The 19,239-nt window shown below is 39.6% G+C and overlaps 2 protein-coding genes across 3 annotated transcripts; both read right to left on the reverse strand.

Annotated features, from left to right (window-relative positions):
* Positions 1–1,180: 1,180 nt before the first annotated feature.
* On the reverse strand, positions 1,181–3,685 carry LOC132792999 (probable protein phosphatase 2C T23F11.1). 2 transcript variants are annotated; one of them, XM_060802556.1, is made up of 4 exons: positions 3,448–3,685; positions 2,349–2,734; positions 1,922–2,252; positions 1,181–1,818 (listed from the first exon to the last, which is right to left on the reverse strand). In XM_060802556.1, exons 2-4 carry the CDS (start codon positions 2,631–2,633, stop codon positions 1,367–1,369), a joined length of 1,068 nt encoding a protein of 355 aa, XP_060658539.1. In that variant the 5' UTR covers positions 2,634–2,734; positions 3,448–3,685; the 3' UTR covers positions 1,181–1,366. The 2 variants fall into 2 exon arrangements, with proteins under 2 accessions (XP_060658539.1, XP_060658538.1); XM_060802555.1 differs by having other exon boundaries at positions 2,349–2,737.
* A 2,853-nt stretch (positions 3,686–6,538) lies between these two features.
* LOC132792403 (CTD nuclear envelope phosphatase 1 homolog) lies at positions 6,539–7,862 on the reverse strand. The gene is made up of 2 exons (XM_060801765.1): positions 7,727–7,862; positions 6,539–7,668 (listed from the first exon to the last, which is right to left on the reverse strand). Exons 1-2 carry the CDS (start codon positions 7,756–7,758, stop codon positions 6,840–6,842), a joined length of 861 nt encoding a protein of 286 aa, XP_060657748.1. The 5' UTR covers positions 7,759–7,862; the 3' UTR covers positions 6,539–6,839.
* Between the last annotated feature and the right edge of the window lie 11,377 nt (positions 7,863–19,239).

The following is a 19,239-nucleotide window of genomic DNA, read 5'->3' on the forward strand; positions in this document are numbered from 1 at the left end:
TCGAGTGTGCTCGACTGCGAGATACGCGGTAGCCATTGTGAATAAAAGCTAAACAGGGTGGTATTCATTTTAAAATATATCCAACTAATAAGCATCGTACTAAAAGATATACTGACGGCTATATTTGGTATATTGATATAGTACTACATTCAAAATATACTACAGAGTTTTTGGAGTTTTACCCATACAAAAAAATTTCTACAATTTCTAACTGAACTGAACCAAATTTTCCAAAATCGTGACTAGTTTCAAAATTTCGCTTGTTTTTCGATATTTTTCTTTGCGGGAATGGAAGAGGGTGTGGCAAACATTTGAAAGAAGCGAGCAAACATAACAAGTGATGTCGAAATTATTATAGCTCTATCTCTTATAATCTCTGAGATCTACATATGTGTTCATAAGGACATGGCTATATCGTTTCGACTGTTGACGCTGATTAAGAATATATGTACTTTATAGGGTCGGAGATGCCTTCTTCTTCCTGTTTCATACATATCCTGGAGGCATAGAGTTACAATAGTCTTCGACCCTATGGATAAAGGGTATAAAAACGAAAAGAACATTTATCTATTAAATATCCCGATCCCAAATAAATGGAAACCTTTTGGTTTTGTGTGTGTGTATTTGAAATCTCATTTTATCATATTATATATATATATTATTGCGATGTAAAAAAGGCCTCTAGCATGACTACTTTGGATCGACAAACCCGTAGTTAAAACCGTATACTTTTTAAGTTTATATTTTTCTGGAATTATTAATATTCTTTTTTTTTTAGCGATACGATTTCTTGTGGGCACTACAAAAACATTGTTTACTTTTTATTATTATTAATTATTATTACAAATACAATTTCAGCTCTTACTATCATCGATTTGTGTTTTGTTTCTAAAATTTAAAAGACCAATCCCAAAATGCTTAAAAGGTCAAAATATATATAGGTACATAAATACTAAACGTTTAATACAATTTTTTTCTTTCTTTCTTTTTTTTTTTGCTCACAACAAAGAATATTGATAAGCCCTATCGCGGTATGGAGGAGCTAGTTAACAAATTGGTAAGGATTGTACGAGTGTGTGTGTGTTAAAGTTAACCGAAAAATACAGGCACGTTAAGTACACATGATTCACATTTTGAATGGCGTTCCGAATTTCACGATTTCAGCATACAAAGAATACAGTTTTTAGGGACAATAACAAATTGCGTATATTGAAATCAATATCAAAAAGGAATTGCATTCGGGAACGGGACATGTGGTAGTGTTGTTGTGTGTGTGTGTGTATGTGTGTGCTGCCAGCAGCGAATTTCATTTCCGGTTCCACATTTGCTACTCTAATCGGCACAGGATTTATTTGCTTGATTTGTTTTACAGTTCCATGGCAGGCGCATCACTTTTATTGGTATCCGTATCAGCGGGTGTTGCTTCTGTTGTTGTTTCTACTGCTGTTGGTGTTGGTGCTGCTGTTGTCTCTGTTTCGGTTTCCGTATCTGGAGCATGCGAAGACTGTTGTTGTTGTTGCTGCTGTTGACTCGTGCCCGCACAACGTTGCACCAAATCACTGTAGGGCTTATCGTGCAGCAGGCAAACCAAAACGACAGTCATATTATCGCCACCCAAACCACCCATTTGGCAATCGGGCGCCAGGCAATGATTCATCAGCTCTTCACAGATCTCCTCCGGCTGCATACCGAGGCCGATGCGTGTGCGACAGAATTGCAGCACTTCCTCATTGCTCATGACATCCCAAATGCCATCGCAGGCGAGCACAATGAATTCCCAATCCTGTTGCACTTGGCGTGTCTCCACATCCGGGTAGGCTGTCAACAAAACCAAAAAAGAAAGGTGTTAATGTAAGAACAATGAGTGCGACTGCAATTTGCCATCGCTAATGAAATGTGGTCTTTTGTTCTTCATTCTTACCTGTGACTATTTGGTCTTCCGGCTTTTTGTTCGCGCGCTTGAACACAAAGTCGCCAAGTGCACGGGAGAGGGCAAGATTGCCATTAACACGATTGAATTCCACCCAGCCGCCGCCCTCAATGATGCGCTTCGATTCCGCCTCGTTGTTGGGCTTGTGGTCCACGGAGAGTGTTTCCAGCTGGCCATTTATGCTGGCAATGGCACGTGAATCTCCAGCATTGGCACAATAAAGCATATTATCCTTGACGAGCACAACGACGGCCGTTGAACCGGCCATTTGTTCGCCACACGGTTCGTTATGTTGCATTTCATAATCGATATCGAGAAATGCCTGTGGTGTGCGTGTGTTTTTTTTGTGCAATGGGGATGACGTTACGTATGAGTAATATTACGAAATCTTGGAACAATCATCATCATCATTACTCACCTGTTTGAGGGCCTTGGCAATGTCGTTGGTATTATATTCGGGTCGCTTTATAACAAATTTGTGTAAATGCTTGCCCGCATATTGGGCAACTGTGGCTCCGCCATGGCCATCATAGACGGCAAAGAACGCTGTGCCCGGATCACCGGGCAGCGATAAGATGTGTGTGTGTGAATCCTCCATATTGATGCGCCATCCTTGCATGCAACTGCTGCCGACACGATATTGATCGTTGCGACAATATGATGATTCTTTTGCTGTGACCGGCTCCGACAACGTTTGTCCCATCTTAACTGTGCTGGCTCCCTGACTAACTGATGTTGTTGCTTTTTGGGGCGGGGTGTTCCAGGGGCTGGTGGTTATCAGTTATACGCTTCAAGTATCTTTATCTGCTGCGAATATAGTGTAAAGTAAAGTAGAGAGTTGAGTAGATTGTTAATTACGAATGCGATAGTATAAAAAATATATAACTGATGATGATATATACTACACTAAAATCTGCGGGTGTGTGTGTGTGTAAGTAGATAAACTCCTGCACGTGTGTGTGTGTTTGTACTGAGATTATTATATCAAAATTAATGATATGACCCGCATAAGCTTAAAGCAAATAAACGTGCTGATTACAAATTGCTCTCGAAAGAATCCGAATCCTTGTATATAAAATTCCAAACACATTTCGCACTGTTTATAATATATAAACAGCAAAGATGTGTCATTCCCTCTTTTTTTGTATATTTCAACAGCTTGCGATTATAAATTGATTTCGATTTTTGGAGTTGGGCAAAGGCCAAAGAGCGAGCGAGGCAACAGCAGAAAACACGAAAACCAGATAAATTCGCTGATAAGACGCTGCCCCAGTGTCTTGTGATGACTGCGACTGCTTCAAACTTAAAATATTGCGATAAAAAATATGCAATTTACATACGAATTTGTTATTCAGAGCACCGCAATTAGCTGCTTGCTGCTGACACACTTGAGGTGACTAAATATTGTGTGAGATACAAACAACGAGACCCTAGAAGTTGCGTAAAATACTAGAATAGAAAACGCTTTTCAACAATGAAACTGGGCCTCTTAATCATTAAGTGGTTGTTAAACCTACCTGGCGACGCTGACGCTGCTCCAACAATACATTAATAACTTTTTGCTCGTTGTGTTTTCCGTTTTTCTTCCCTGGGTTTTGGGCAAAAACACAAATACACGGTGTTGCAGTTGCTTTGGTCACGTTCTTCCTGGGTTTGTTTTGCTTCCTGGCGCTTGTTTGTTGCCTCTTAAAATGCGGCACGTGTTCTGATCTACGCGTTGCAGTTGCTGTTTTGCTTAAATTAAATCTTTTATACAAAATGTTTAATAATTGCAATTATCGTTATCGATAAGACCAACAAATGCATGCCTACATAGAACTATCGCTTGTGCGATGCGTGCCTCACGTACACTTTGAATTTTAATCACAAATTATTATAATATCTTTATTTTGAATATTAATTGCCAAAGAGCATTGATTGTTAAGAGATAAATAAAAAGTTTTAATGTTTTCTCAACATCTATCGATATTTATCGCGATGCAGTGTCGTAGCAATGAGCTTAAAGCCAGTGGCAAGCTTTGTTCGACCGTTAAATTTAAAAGCATTTTCAAGTTGATTCGAAAAGGTGTTCCTAACAAATTTCATTTAAGAGTATTTAAATTACCATTGAGTTCAATTGCTCGCATTTAAATGATCGTTAAGCTTAAAATCTCCGGTTTGTCAAATCGTTAAATTTTAATTAAAATGTGCTTTAAATTGAATACCTCAATTCGACAAGTATTTGTTTTCTGTTTGACATTTTACTATTATCTTAAGTGTACCATATATTTTTTTGATTTATTCGCAGTTGTTATTTATAAAACATTTATTTATTAATATCTTGTTCTGGTCATACAAGTATTTGATACTCATAATTAGATGTGCTAGTCACAAAATAAAAATGTTTAGATGTGTTTGTAAGCACACACACATATGTACACACACTGAGAATACAGCTTCTGTTTCAACTGTGCTTTGCTGCCGCTTTCACTCTCTCAACTCTCTCGCTCCAGCACTTTATCTTATTGTGTTGTTGTATTATTTTTTTGGGGGCTGCTGCTGCCGCCGTCGTCGCTGCCAAATGCATTGAATTTTGCGAGTTTTGTTTTGCGGCAAATACACGAATTCAAGGACAAATGACGTCAGCTAAACATTTTTTTCGTGCTCTGCGCGCTGTGTTTGGTTTGTTGCTGCTGGTCAGGGGCGCACGTCACACGGTAAGAGGGGAACACTAGCGAAAGCTTATTGCTATACTCATTAGTACTATACTGTTGAGTAACATTCGGTGTTCCATTTCAATTTGTGAAACAAATACTGTTTGCTGGTCATCCCTCTTACTTGCTAACTGCGCCTCTGCTGCGCTGCTTTCTGCTTTCGTCTCTCTAAGTCTGTTTTGTATTTTATTTTTTTCGATTTTCGGTTTGCCCAAAAAAAAAGAGACGAATTAAATATTTGTACAGCAGCAGAGACTTTAGCTCCAAGCACCCAACAAAGTATTCCTGATAAAGAACTGTACTGCACGTCGCTATCTCTCACTCACACATTCAGTATGTTCTTGGTCACTTTTATCAACGTCAGCATTGAATGCGTTACAAAAGTCAATGAATTTCATGAGATGGGCGTGGCCGACAAACGCCTGCAGCTAACGCGCATTGCACTTCCCACAGTTGCCTCCCTTTCCCTCCTCTTATCACTCTGCTGCTGTTTTGTTTTAACGTACTTTTTTTTTGTTTTAGCTCATTGAAAGTGCATTTGAGTCGCCGCACGCATTTTATTTTTCCAAACTACTTGAAAACCGCATTTATTATGCATTTAACGTTGTCGTTGCTGCACTCGACGTCATCATCATCATCATCATCGCGATGATGATTACCATTTGGACTTCTGGAACTCTCCCCCCTCTGGCAGTGCGAAATTTCCATATTGTTTGTCAACGCATCCAGATCCCGATTCCGATTCTGATGTCGATTCTGATCCCAAGCTCAGCGGCGACATTATCGCTGCCACTTTCCGACCGTTTCGCATGCAGTCTGCATGCAAATGTTTGCGGGGAAATGGCAGTGAGCGCGGAGTGGGCAACGTGGCTCAAGCTCACAGATATCGCAGCAGCAGCAGAAGCTGAAGCAGAAAGCCGTAGTTCAATCACATTGCACAAAAGTTCGAGGTCAGTTATAAAAATAAAATTATATGCGCTTGTGTTGGTGTGAGAGTGCGAGAGTGTGTTTGCAATTGTATGTGTGTATGTGTGTGTGTTCGCTCTCTCGTTCGCATTTGTTTTGTATTAATTTTTGCATGCGACAAAATGAGTTTCTTTGTCTTTGTCGCGCTGGCCACAGGATCGCTTTTGCTGATTGTTGATGGGTTGGGGTTGCCTTACTGGCCTGACAAAAGCTTTTGTTCCAAGCGGACGGGCGGGCCATTCCCATCCCATTCCATTTCCCATTCCCATGCCCACAACGTAAACGCAACGCATCCCATTCCCATATTCCCATTTGTTCCATTCAAGTGGAAGTAGGCCACTGGAGTTCTGTGTAACTTGAGCGAACCACAGTAAAAAGGGGGCAACGAGGTGGAGGGGGGAATAAGCGGCCAGCGGCGAACTCGAGATGCACACGCAGTTCCTGCTGTTGCTGCCACTGCCGCCCGCCTGCAATTGTGTAATGCGAGACGAGGGCATTGACTTGAGCCTCAAGGATAATGGAAAGTTAACCCAACAAAGCATCGAGCAAAACAGAACAGCAGCAGCAGTCGCAGCAGCAGAAGGCAAGCTCTCTTCTAAGCCTCGGTCCCAACTTGATCACAGACCAGCAGACGGTGTGGGGGCTGGTCAGAGGAGGAGGGGCAGCAGACTGTAGACTGAAGACCGGGAGACTTGGCAACCGGCAACCGGAATGCTGTTGAACTCAATTTTGTGTGTGGAGCTTGAAATGAAATTTCGATCATTTCCACAGAATTCATGCCACAGATTTGGTTCTGGTTCTCCCTCGTTCTGCTTCTGGCTTCTGCCTCCGACTGCAGACGCGTCCCAAACTAGTTGGACAACTCGCTGGGAGTTCAAGGATCCGCGACGCGGGCAACGGGTTCATTAACTTGTTTCTGCGGCTCTTTAGCTCTTTTCTGTTGTTGTTGTTTTTGTTTTTTTTTTTTGGCTGCTGCAGCATTCACAACATCCGCGGCGAGACAATAATGATCTTCACTGGAAATGGTGCCGCTCCACCTCCCGCCACCGCCGCTGCTGTTTGTGGTGACTTAATTGCCGCACCCAAAGTAGCTTAGCAAGAGAAATACACATTTCACACAGCCGGGTTTTCAGTTTCAGCCACATTTTTGACCACCTCTGATAAAACAGCAGCAACACTCTAGTCGCTGATAAAGCAACTAGGCGCTGATTCACTTGCCCACTTGGACGTGACTAAGCCAACACCATGACTCAACACTCAATGGGCCAGTCGCAGTTACGTCCTCTATATCTCTGGCGATGTAATGCTCGAGGGGTCATCGAGGCCAAGGCTGTTGTTAGACAGTCACACCTCTTGGTGACTCGTCCCAGCACCGAGCGAACATCGGACGTAAAACGCAGCGCATCAAGCAAGGGCAGCATGGCGAGAAGTTCCTCATCCCGGGTGCCGATTTTATATCGTTTTATCTGCACCGCATTGCCCGCATTGAATTGATTGGCCAAGTGGCAATCGTCTAGGAGCAAAACATTGGCAGGATCATCATCGCAAACCGACACAAGTTTGGCCAGAATGCCGCTGATTTCGATGCAATGCTGTCGATAGAAACGACGCTGGAAAAACTTGCGATTGGTCTCTAAGCGATCGAGCACTTCGGATGCATAAATCTCGGTGGCCGCGGTGAAGATCATCACATTGTACCACTTGGAAACGCAGTCCAGAAAGTAATCCAAATGCGGTCGCTTAAACACAGAGACGAAGACATCTTTGTTCCGTATATAGAAACTGAAATCGGGCTTGATAGACTTATTTTTGCGCGTTCTATTTCTCCAGGGTTCTCTTTGGTATTGAAAATGCGACTTGATCAATGTGTCGTCCATATCGAGTACCAGAGTTTTGCGGCTTACTAGCTTTAATCTGCGCCTGGAGACGGGCGACAAATAATCTGTATAGTTAACTGGCGTATAGTTGATCAACTTGTTGTGAATTGTGCCCAGCTTCATTTGTATTTTATTGCGTAGGTTCGGCAACAACAACAGAATCGTAGCAAATAAAATTGCCAGTGTTGTCAGCGCATAGAAACTGAGAAAATCACTTTAGTAGAATTCAAAAATGAATGGATAAAAATATAAGTACTTACTGCTTCACGTAAAAGTCTTCCTTATATACCATGTTTTACGAGAATGAAGGATTATTTTGTTTCTATTGAAGGTATCAAACAAACTATGTGATACCTCTGATTGTTATACAAATAGTGTATTCAAAATGTTCCCAAATTTTACATTGTTATAAAAGGTAACTCTGTTTTTTTGAGTATATTGATAGATTTTTTATTTTCAAATTCAGTTTTGGAACGATTTTAACTTAATATTGTGCAAATGATAATTTTTTGTTATTTTTTAATTATATGAAAAGTGTGTAATGTTTAAAAGTAGACACACAAAGAGAAAAAAATCTAAATTAAAAAAATCTTAATTTAAAATTTTTTCGATCTTCAAATGAACAATCTTAACAGAAGATTTTTAGGATGAAACAATATTTGTATTCTAAATTTGCATTTTCAGATTAAAAAGATTGCTGCGGAAATAAGGAAAAGTACTTTTCCATTTATTTATTTATTTTTTCCTTTATTTCAGAAAATATGTTTGTATTCATAAAAAATAGAAAACATTTATCTATTTATTATTTATTTCATGTTTTGATGTCTTGATGTTTTACTTATAAATAATGGAATATGTTTATGTACACATTTAGTTGTTTTTTATTATTAAATTCCAGAAAAGACGAATTTATATCTATATTTATTTTGTTTCTTTTTCTTTAATTTGTGAATGAGATTTGATATGACAACTTTTGTATCCTCCTGTAAGAATACTAAGTATTATTAATGAACAGCACAGCCTTGAATCTCTTTCCATCATCTTTCTCTTGTTCTTCTTTTACTGATGGAGTAACTGGAGCTTATTATTAATGAAACGCATATAATACTTAATCCTAAAACGAGCGTAAATCAGTGTGAATCGATCAGGTCCCATAATTACATACCTATAATGAAATGAGTAGTTCTTTTTTTGGTATTTTCTTTTTGCCAGATTTTGAATTCCCCCGCCTTGCTCTCAGTGTGTGTGTGTGTGTGTATGTGTGGGCGTGTGTGTTGCGGGGACAATGACAATGGAAAGAAACATATATATATATGTATAAGCATATAGTAAATGTGATCGTCAAGGCGAAAAATGAAACGCCAGCCATGAAATGTGCAGCGCCAGCTAAAAAGCAAAATACAAACGATTCCATTCCCGTTCACAACGTTGCTGTTGCTGCTGATTCACCTCCTGCTCCGCCTGCGAAGCTATCGCAGAGATGACGCACCGAGGAACGAAGGGGGGAAAGCGGTGCTGTGGCGTTGGTGTTGCCAGCGAGACGGAGACAGAGACGGAGCTGACGGAAGTGGCCGCCGCCGACTGACGACGAAGCGACGTTACAGTGTAAAATATTGCACTGGCCTTGGAGAGCAGCACGCACGATGCGGTTGCCTGTCAAGACGATTAACAACGCCAGCAACAAATGCAGCAAATACAACAAATACAACAAACACACAACTGTGTCCCTGGTTTTGGCTTCGTCCGGCAGGAGCTGAAATTAATGCACCATATTGTGCGCATCTGTTCCTATACAAAGTATATATGCCCCGATATAACATCTACAGTCTGACCTCAAAAACTAAAACGATTTGAATATAAAAGACTCCCTTCAATTGTCAAACTAATACCGATTATTTCTTTTTCTCTTTTGTCTTAAAGTTGTATGTATTTTTATAAGTATATTATGACCAGGGGAATTCCTAAAAATGTGAATTTCTATTAAATGTCTTGAATAAACCAAGCTTGTTACCAAGCTTCTATTTTTTATATTTTGTTTGCTTTACTTATTTGATTTATTTTCTGCATTTCATTCGTTTTAATTATTTTACATTTATATATTTTTGTTTATTCATTTTTGGCGGTTTTAAAAACTGGTCTTAAGAAATGTATTTTATAGAAGCGTTTAAAAAATGAATATATTGCCTTTTAATATTGTGATTCTAATGAGATCAAATAATAACCAAATTTTTTTGGTAATTCCTGATTTTCATTATTGATAAAAAATAAAAAGAAAAACATAAACAAAACAAACATGATCCTAGTTAGTTTCTTTTGTTTTATCTATCTATTTTATTTTATGAATAAATTTATTTTATTATTTTCTTGATGATCGAGGTTATATAAGTTAATTGAACAAAACCAAAAGAACCACGAAAATAGTGAAATTCTGCATGAAAAAAGTTTCCATTCAACTCGAATATTTAAAAGGTTAACTTCAAAAGATGTTGACGACAAAATTGATATGGTGAAAATTCGATTCTTTTCAAAATTTTTTTTATAACAATAAAAATCTTAAGTTTGTCAATGGAGAGAGTTCACTGTAGAATCGTATATAGCATCTATATGAATTTGTTTGGCGACTGGCGTCTGCTGGGTGTCAATTTGTAGCGCAAACCGCATCCCTTGCTAAAAATGCGACAGTGAGTCAGTTGAGACTCAGAGTCAGAATCAGACAAGGAATCGCTTGCAGCATTTAACACCCGCATTTTGTGGCACATGTTGCTGTCTCGTGCGGCTGCTGCAACTGCCACTGCAACAACGTGAACCGGAAAGCATGCGAATTCTTTGGTCTTGTGTCATTTGGCTCACTGTGGGTTAATACCATGACCCCTAGAGTATATTTTTATTGTTTTTTTGGAAATTCCATTGGTCGGGCCATGATAATTATCAAATAAAAAGAAACTTGTGTATTTAATGACTGTTCGAGGTTATGATGAAGCAATCGCATCGAAAGCGACATAATATGCTGGCAGATATATGTAGATATGAACATATATTCTCAATTTGGTGAAATGTCAAATGCAATTGCCCCCTTAACTATTTCGACTCATAAAATTACGTATACGTGTCGTGAGCCCGAACCTGTTACAGCTATTTCTGTCATTTTGTTCGCGTTGAATTAACATTAAACAATAATTTTGCTTTTTTTGCCAATTGTTGTTGCTGTGGTGAATGTGAATGCAAAATAAATTGCGCATAAAGTTTAATCACTTTGACTTTGCGCACGCATACACAGGCAACGAAGGAAAGAAAGAGAGAGAGAGAGAGACAGAGAGAGAGAGAGCAAACAAGAGACAAGGCAGCAATCAAACAACGACAACGCCAAATAATAAAAACGCATAACAAAAGATTCTACACACATATTCACAGGCGCACACATGCACATACTATGGATGTGTGTGTGTGCGTGTGTTTATGCCCAGTGCAAAATCGCAAAAATAATACAACAAAAAATAAGACAGACAAAAACAACAACAACAATCGCCAGAGACAGAGTCAACAACCTCCAGTGCATTACTCACTTTTAAAGACCGTGTGTGTCCTTCAACAAAAACTTATCTCCATCTCGCACTCTCCACGCTATCACTATCTCGCTCTCACTCTCGCGCTCTTGCTGCTTTTATTTTGCTTATTTTTTTCTTGACTGTTTTGCTTTTCTACAACATTTATAATTAAACAATTTTGCTGGCAGTTGTTGTTACTATTGTTGCTGCTGCTGCTGCTGCCTCTGCTGCTGTCGTAGACGGTTTCTCCTGCCTCCTGCGTCGTTATCTCTTCTGCCCACACGTTCTCAGCCAAAAGCTCGTTGCCGCTGTTCTTATTGTTGTTGTGAGCTTTTGAGTGTGTGCAGTTGAAGCCGGAGTTCTTCTTCCCTTCTCTTTCTCTCGCGTCTCCCTTATTGATTTCTCCTCAAATTCAGACTTTGCGTCGATATTTTGGAAGCTGCTGCGCATTTTGGGGTGAGATGAATAAACTTTAGCACGCTTGCGTGACCTGTTGTTGTATGTGTTGTCCACTCTTTGCTCTGTCTCTCGCTCTCCCTGCTGCCCACGCGCACTGACGCAGCACATCCGCTGCAGCGCTGCTAAATTCTTATGTGCGTGTGTGTGTGTTTGTGTGTATGGGGAGAGCAATGTCATTGACTGCAATTTGTTAGCAAAATATTTCAACTGATAAATAAATTCTACATGGAGCCAATGAACTCAATACTCAAACACTTCACCCAAAAAAAAACTGATGCTCTCTCCTTCTCGCTCTCTCCCTCTTTGGTTTTTGGGCTGTAATTTTGTTTTTGGTTTTTTTTTTCATTGTGGTTTTTGCAATTTGCGCCCCAATTGAAGAGTCAACAACAACAACAAAAACAGCAGCAAACGACGCAATGGAAACTCTACACACACAGGTTGGGACTCGCCATAAACAAAGAATTCCTTTTGTTTGTTGATTCTTGTTTTTATTTTTGTAGTGTATTTTTTCTGTAAATTTGTATTTTATTTTTATTTTTAAACAAACAAGCGCAAAGTCGTTGTTGAGTTCATTGCATTCGATCGCATACAAAAATTAAAAAGAAACGAGAACTGACACACACACATTCATACTTGCATAGCAAATAATCAAAAGCAGCGCGTGTACACACACACACAATCACACACACATGCATATGCATGCGCTAATGTAGAGTTCAAATTGATTTATCAAGTTTACGTTTTGTTATTCTATTGTCATATGAACATTGTATTAGTTAACAAATTCGATGTATTATAAATTATATGTGATTATGATTGATTTACTATGTATTTCAGTTTCAGTATTAACTCAAGGAGAATGATTTGCAAAGCAGAAAGCCAAAAACTTCGTTAGTTATTTACATAACGTTTCAAAATATTGATAGTTTTGAACAAATAATTTTATGTCATAAAATACGCCATTTTGTTCGTTAAAATTCTGCTTGTTGAACGCATGTTCTTTATTTGCATAATTCGAATTTTGAATTATTCATATCCATAGCTAAATTTTATTTAGAGTGACGGTATATCATTTGACTTTCAGCACTATTGACTCGTTAGTATCGAGTACAAAATCAAATAGCTCGATAGTGATGAAAATGACTCAATGCTTTCACTATTACAACGTACATACATGTATGTAAATTTTACAGCAAAAGTTCTATATTGTCTCTATCACTCTATCTCTCTATCTTTCTCTCGCTCCTTCTCTCTGCGGTGACTTGCACTGCTGTTGTCATCTGTCACCTGGCGCCTCTGTTTGGATGCACGAAAAGCGCATTAAGTTTCATTGCATTATGCTCAGGTTACATGCCATACAAAGTCGGTCAATAGCTTTGAGACAGTTGCAAAACGCTTTAATAAACCACAAGACAGCAGAACAGCAAGAAATTTGTTTATTCCTTGATGAACAGCAAGCATTTCACTTAAGTTTCAGATGCTGCATTACTTTAACTGACCGGTTTAATGACTCGAACTTAATTTGCGCCCTCAGAAATAAAAGGCAGACAACCAACACCCATACATTGACATGCAAGCCAGCAAACAAGAACAACAACAACGACAGCAGTGGAAGGAACAGCATAGCAGATCAAGCCGGGGCTTAAAACAGCAAGTGAAAAAGAGAGCGAAGAAAGAGAGCAACAGCAGCAAAAGCGACAACCACAGCGACACGTCTGGCACAAGGGGCTTATGGCTCGGATAGTGGGCGGCGCAGGCTGCAGAAACAGAACAGATATGTCTGTATATATGTGTGTGTGTGAAATCGCCTAAAAAAGAAGCAAAGTAAATTGGCCGAATAAAGACGAGGCAAAAAATGGCAACCGAAATACAAAACAAAATGATGCTCAAGTAACTCATATTCATATGAATGTGTATGTGTATGTGTTTGTGAGTGTATGTGCAGCAGAAGCAGCAGCCGCGGCCACAACGTCGACGCTGGCAGAGCCATCGCCATTGCCAATATAAACGACGATCGAAAGATGCAAAATGTTCATTCCGTCGTCGTTTCGTTTCTGCATGTATGTACAATACCCACACACATACATATTTCGCTGGCCAAGAATTCGAATATAAAAAGTCAACAAAATAATGAAGCAGACGAAAGCAACGGCGATCACGCACACATTCACAACATCACACGCACGCACATATGAATGTGTGTGTATGTGTATGCAGAATTCAACGTTGTTGTTTTTTTCTGCAACGCTGCGTGCGTCGCCATCGCCATTGGACGACGACGTCGCTGCCGGAGAGTATAAAAGCTTAAACTCGCTTCATACTCGAGTTTATTAAAACCAAAACTGTGCGAGTGTCAAGATCTTCAGGAGTTGTCGAGAGTTGATAGATCTATGAAAACAAAATTAAGTGCATAACTAAATTCTTGTGAAAAAGGCGACGCCCCAAAAAAAAGCAAGTGAAAGAAATAAGAACAAAAGCAAAAATATTCCTTCAATTAAAAAACCATTGATAACGTTAACGAGCACAATAAAAGAGAAATTTTATATACACATAAACTAAGCGCACGCCTCACCGACGCCACGCGACGCGCGCCAACGTCAAAATAGCAAAGCAAAGCAAAAAAAAAAATCGAAAGTGTTCGTGTTCTACTGACATGGATTACTTCTGCCGTAACAAAAACATCGACGCAGCCGCAACAACTACAACACTACAGCTACAAAACTGAGAGAAACTAGCGTTAGTTTTGTCTATGACATGTACATGTGTATGTATGTGTGTAGGTAAATCATACAAGGTGAGCGCCGTTGCCAAACTGAGAGAGCGAGGCGACAAACTTCGTGGCCGGCAAGCTCCAAAATAGAAAGCGACTCTAGTCGATTACACGACGGCGCCAACGACTATCAACGAACACGAGCACGAAGAACGATTGACTTGCGTGTACGTGCACTTTGTCAGGGCGTTAGTGTGGGTGTGCGTTCGAATGTGAGCATATAATTTGGAGAGCAAACAGCAAATCAAGAGAGCAGAAATTCTAATACGCCGCATCTGCGGCCGTAGCCGCAAAAATCGTCGTCGCTTTGAACTTGAACTTTAAAATGCACTCACACACAGCAACAGGCTGCATAACTACTTATGTCTATGTTTGCATGTGTGTATGTGCATATGTTTGTTGTTCATATGAATTTATCGCTGCTGTTGCTGTTCTATTTGGCGACGGGGCGCGACTTTATTGCTCTTTCACGCTCTCTTCCTTCATTCGCGCATTGGCCGTCGGTTGATTCGCATGTTCACTACTCGCATTTTTTGGTCGTTTGTTGAATTTAGCGATTTGCGATTTGCCATTGCAATTAATTCGTCGTTATTTGACGTAAACGCGAGAAAAGTGAAAGTTACTTTATTTGCGAAGAGTGAAAATAGCTCATTGGCCCGTGTCATTTCTTTTTTTTTCCAAAAGAAAAAATACAATTGTATATACAAAAAAACATGATGAGTACGCAAAGCACGAAACAAACGGCAATAGTAACTAAATAAATTAAAGCGCATAGAAAGCGACTGGCGCACTGGAAAAAAATGCTATTGCGCAGCCCTGGATTTGGATTTTTGGAATGTGTTTGAATAAGTGGGCGTGTCATATATTATGTGCATTTTATGTATATTTCCTTATAAATCTAGCCTCTACTAGGCTTTGTCTGTGCATTGTTGCATTTTATTATCAGACATAGCCTATGAGAGGTTAGGTGTAGCGAGGAGGCAATTCAGCGGCACACAAGAGAAAGAAAGATAGAGTAAAAAATATGGATAAGCACGCTCACACATTGATAAAGAACAGCAAAAATAAACACATATTGTGTACATGTGTGTATGTTTATATGGTTGCATGCGTGTGTGTGTGTGCATATCAAACATGGCGAATGCCATAATCTTGTCTTTTATTTTCTTATTCACAGCCAACTGTCAAAATTGTGAACACGCTTCGGGAGCAGCAGCCGTCGGGCATTGGAATCGGATTCGGATGCTTGTGATTATCGTAACTGTAAACAGTTGCACACACATGGTCATATACACATCCCATCAATTTTACGTTCTATTTGTTTGTTTATGTTAAAACTATATTTCAATAAAAACTGTTTTCTTTTCAATATATCTGATGATTTTGCTATTTTATTGATTTTTGAGTATTATTGTGGGCAATATAAGTAATATTTCAAGTTGAGCTCAGCTAGAGCATCGAATTACCACATAATTATAATTGTCGTATCGATAATGCTTGAAGTCGGATACGGCACGTTGTAGATAGCAAACACATTTGACAATAGATACGCGTAGAATGTGTGCATATGGTGGTTAACACTAAATCAAGTTGACGTTTGCAATTCGAATCGATCTTTTTTGAATTGTTGAAAGGCCGTCGGACTTTACACTTGAAACCACTGAACGTGATATTCTATTAATATTGGCCAGAGCTTATGTCATTATGAAGTTCTAATTATAATAAATGTGGTTGCACTGGTATTCCTTTATAAGAAAAAGAAACAATATAAAACGAATGTAAAATTAAATTAAGTTTAAATAAACTGCATTCAACTGCGTGTTCTAGCAGTTAGCTTTGAGAGCACACCTCAAGCAGTGCCAAGCAGTGGGAAGTTTTTAAATAACTAGCGCTGCCAACTCAATGAAAATTTAAGCACTGCTTGTGGTTGCAATTAATTGCTCGCTGCTACGACAATGATCATAACACTGCTTGTCGGGAAACAGCTTGCAAGCAGTCGAAACTGCTGTGAATGCTTGTGATTTTTTTTGGGCTACACTTTTATTTCTTTTTGCTAATTTCACGGTAGCTTTATGGCCGATCGGAAGATGAATGAGCCATGCGAGTCATACAAATTGTACAAAAGAGAGGCTAGAGGCACTGCTGAAGCAACTCCCACAGATGGCTGGCAGTGTGCATTGGTTTATTTGCGAACGACAACCATAAAAAACGCTCAATGGCCAATGCGTCGTTGTCTGTTTGTCTGCCAGCCAGCCCGAAACTTTGTGAGTTTTCTCACACATAAAACTCAAATCGAAAACATTAGCCAAATACAGATTGCGATTGCCGCAGAGCAATGCAGGCAGCAGCAGCATTAGACATGTCTTCTCTAATGGCTTGCGCATGGAAAAAGACAGAGGCCCAGGCACTTGGCTTGTTGTTGTGTTGTATTTATGGCCTGCACTCTACCATTTTACCCAACTTACAATTTACCAATTTCCAGCTGCCCGCCGCCGGCTGCACTCACACACACACACACACACACACACACAGATCTTATGCAATTTTCGCGCGATGCAGCGCATCATCAGTGTCTAAACATTTAACCCACATTTTTTGTTATTGTGGCGGTTCCTGGTCCAAAAGCGTTGACCTTCGCCAACCAGCAGAGAGCCAAGAGTTAACGAAATGTGATTAAATTTGTAGGCAAATTGACGGCTGCGCCTAACAGGCAGGCAGACAGACGGATAAACAACCCGCCCACCAACAAAACCAATAATCAACTTAAAGTTAATTAATTTTCATGCTGCCTCCCACCCCACGTATATAAAAATGGCCTACAAAAGCAAAGCAGACAAAACGGTAACAGCAACAGCAGCAGCGGCAACATCAGCAGGCGGCAGCAGTTAAAAAAATGCATTGCAGTAATAAATTGACCCACTTTCGAATCTGCAACCTGACCCAACTAGTAACGCAAAACCCAAAGCCCAATACCCAAAAAAACTGACGAACAAAAAAAAAAAGCAAAACAAACTCGGCTGGAAATCGACAAGCGCCAAACAACAACAAACAAGCCACAACAGCAGCAGCAGCAGCACCAGCGGCAACAACAACACAAACACTTTAGTGCAACAGTTTAGTGTCAGGCAAAACGAATGACTTAAGAAACGAACGCGAGGCGACGACGCTGGTGACGACAGCGTCTGCACTGCTTGCTACTTGCTTGCTGCCTTGCCATGTCCCCTGCTTTTCCCCTGCTTGCTCTGGTTGTAATGCATGTCTGCACGTGAGCTGCATGTGTCCACATGTTTGAGTGCTGACTGTGTGTGTGTGTGTGAGTGTGAGTGTGCATACACAATCAAAATTAGTCTTAGTCTGGTAATTTGAGTGGCGCGCAGTAGTCAAGAGAGGGAAGAGGGGGGCAGTTGGAAGACAAGTGGAGGCAGTCACTAGACTCGGGCGGTGGCAGCGCCAATCACTTCACAAATGCATTTCAACTTCAACTTTAAACTGCAATTGTTCGCTGCATGCGAATTGAGTAATTGGCCTCTTGCCTTGCCTTGCCTTCCTTTCCAGCGCAAATCAAATGAATTCGCCTTGTTTGCAGTCTTGGTAACAAGCACAACAGCAACAAAAATAGCAACAACAACAACGTTGACTCGACAGCACTGACAGAATTTGAAAGGTGTACAACAATTTTTTTTAATGTGGTGGAGTTAAAAAGTTGTTGTTTTGCAAATTTCAGCACAAGGCAAAGAAATTCTGATTAGCTTTAATAATGATATCGATAGACACATTTCGTATATCGAAAAGTAATCAGAAATGGATGCTGACAAAAAGCTGATTGATCGATAACTGTTTTGACAACATCATTTAGTGTGAACAGTGTAAACAGTGTGAACAGTGTAAGCAGTCTGAACTCTTTGTTTGCTAATTGGTATCGAGCTTCTGATATCGATAATCACATTTTTACATATATCGAAAAAAAGAAAATGGCAGACCCCAAATTGTAAGCGACAAAAAGCTGGCTTTTCAATAACTGTATTTAACAACTCAATTTGCCACCTACTTCGCAATAACCAGTGTGACCGCTTATTAAAATTATTGCAGATTATTGCAGATAAAAATAGAAAGGTAACAAAATTCTGAATAGTTTGAATATTGATATGGAAAAAAAATCTTTTCGATGGGTAACTACTGTAAAAACTCAATTTACAGTGTGACCGCCTATTAAAATGATTAAAGAAAACTAAAGATTATCTTTTCTTTCGTTATAATTTGCTCACATTCACATTATCTAATCTCACTTTTTGTTGTTGTACGAATTGTGAGCTTCAATTGCTAACTGTCTATTGTTGATCAATATTTACGTAAAGTACATTCACCTAAAATGCCAAATTCACCCACTTAAAACGATTTTCTTTTTGAAGCTTTCAGCTTTTGTTTAAAATATGCATTGTGTGTGCTCAGTGCGCAGTGATTTTTATACCGCGTAAGCCACAAAATATGGCAAAGGGTGTGGTTGATGCAACTGCCGCAAAGACATTCATAAATTACAGGGTATATGCGGGGTGATCAGCTGTTGAGTTGGCATGCAGCGTGGCTAAAATGTGATTTGGTTTAGCCAATTGGTTTTAGGCACAAATTCGCTCGGCCAATCAACTGGCCACTTGTTTCAAGTCTCGCTGCCGAGTCGCAAGTCCAGTCAGGCGGCCAGTTGAATTTCATGCTCTAGATACTAACATGCACTTAACGTCTTTGTATATGTGTGTGTGTGTGTGTGTGTGACTTGGCAACGGATTCAAATACTTGTTGCATATATATATATATATATGTATATATATAAAACTTGATATTTTATTGACTTTCCGATCGACTTGAGTCGAGTATATTTTTTTGATTTTGTTGGTCTGTGTTGAATACATTTCGAATTGGTTCAAGTTACGAGTGCGCGCCCCAAAATGCCAACGCTATAAACAATAATAATAGCAACAACAATAACAACAACACTAACAATAGC

Source organism: Drosophila nasuta, chromosome 3 (genome assembly GCF_023558535.2).
Source record: "Drosophila nasuta strain 15112-1781.00 chromosome 3, ASM2355853v1, whole genome shotgun sequence".
Lineage (NCBI taxonomy): Eukaryota > Metazoa > Arthropoda > Insecta > Diptera > Drosophilidae > Drosophila > Drosophila nasuta.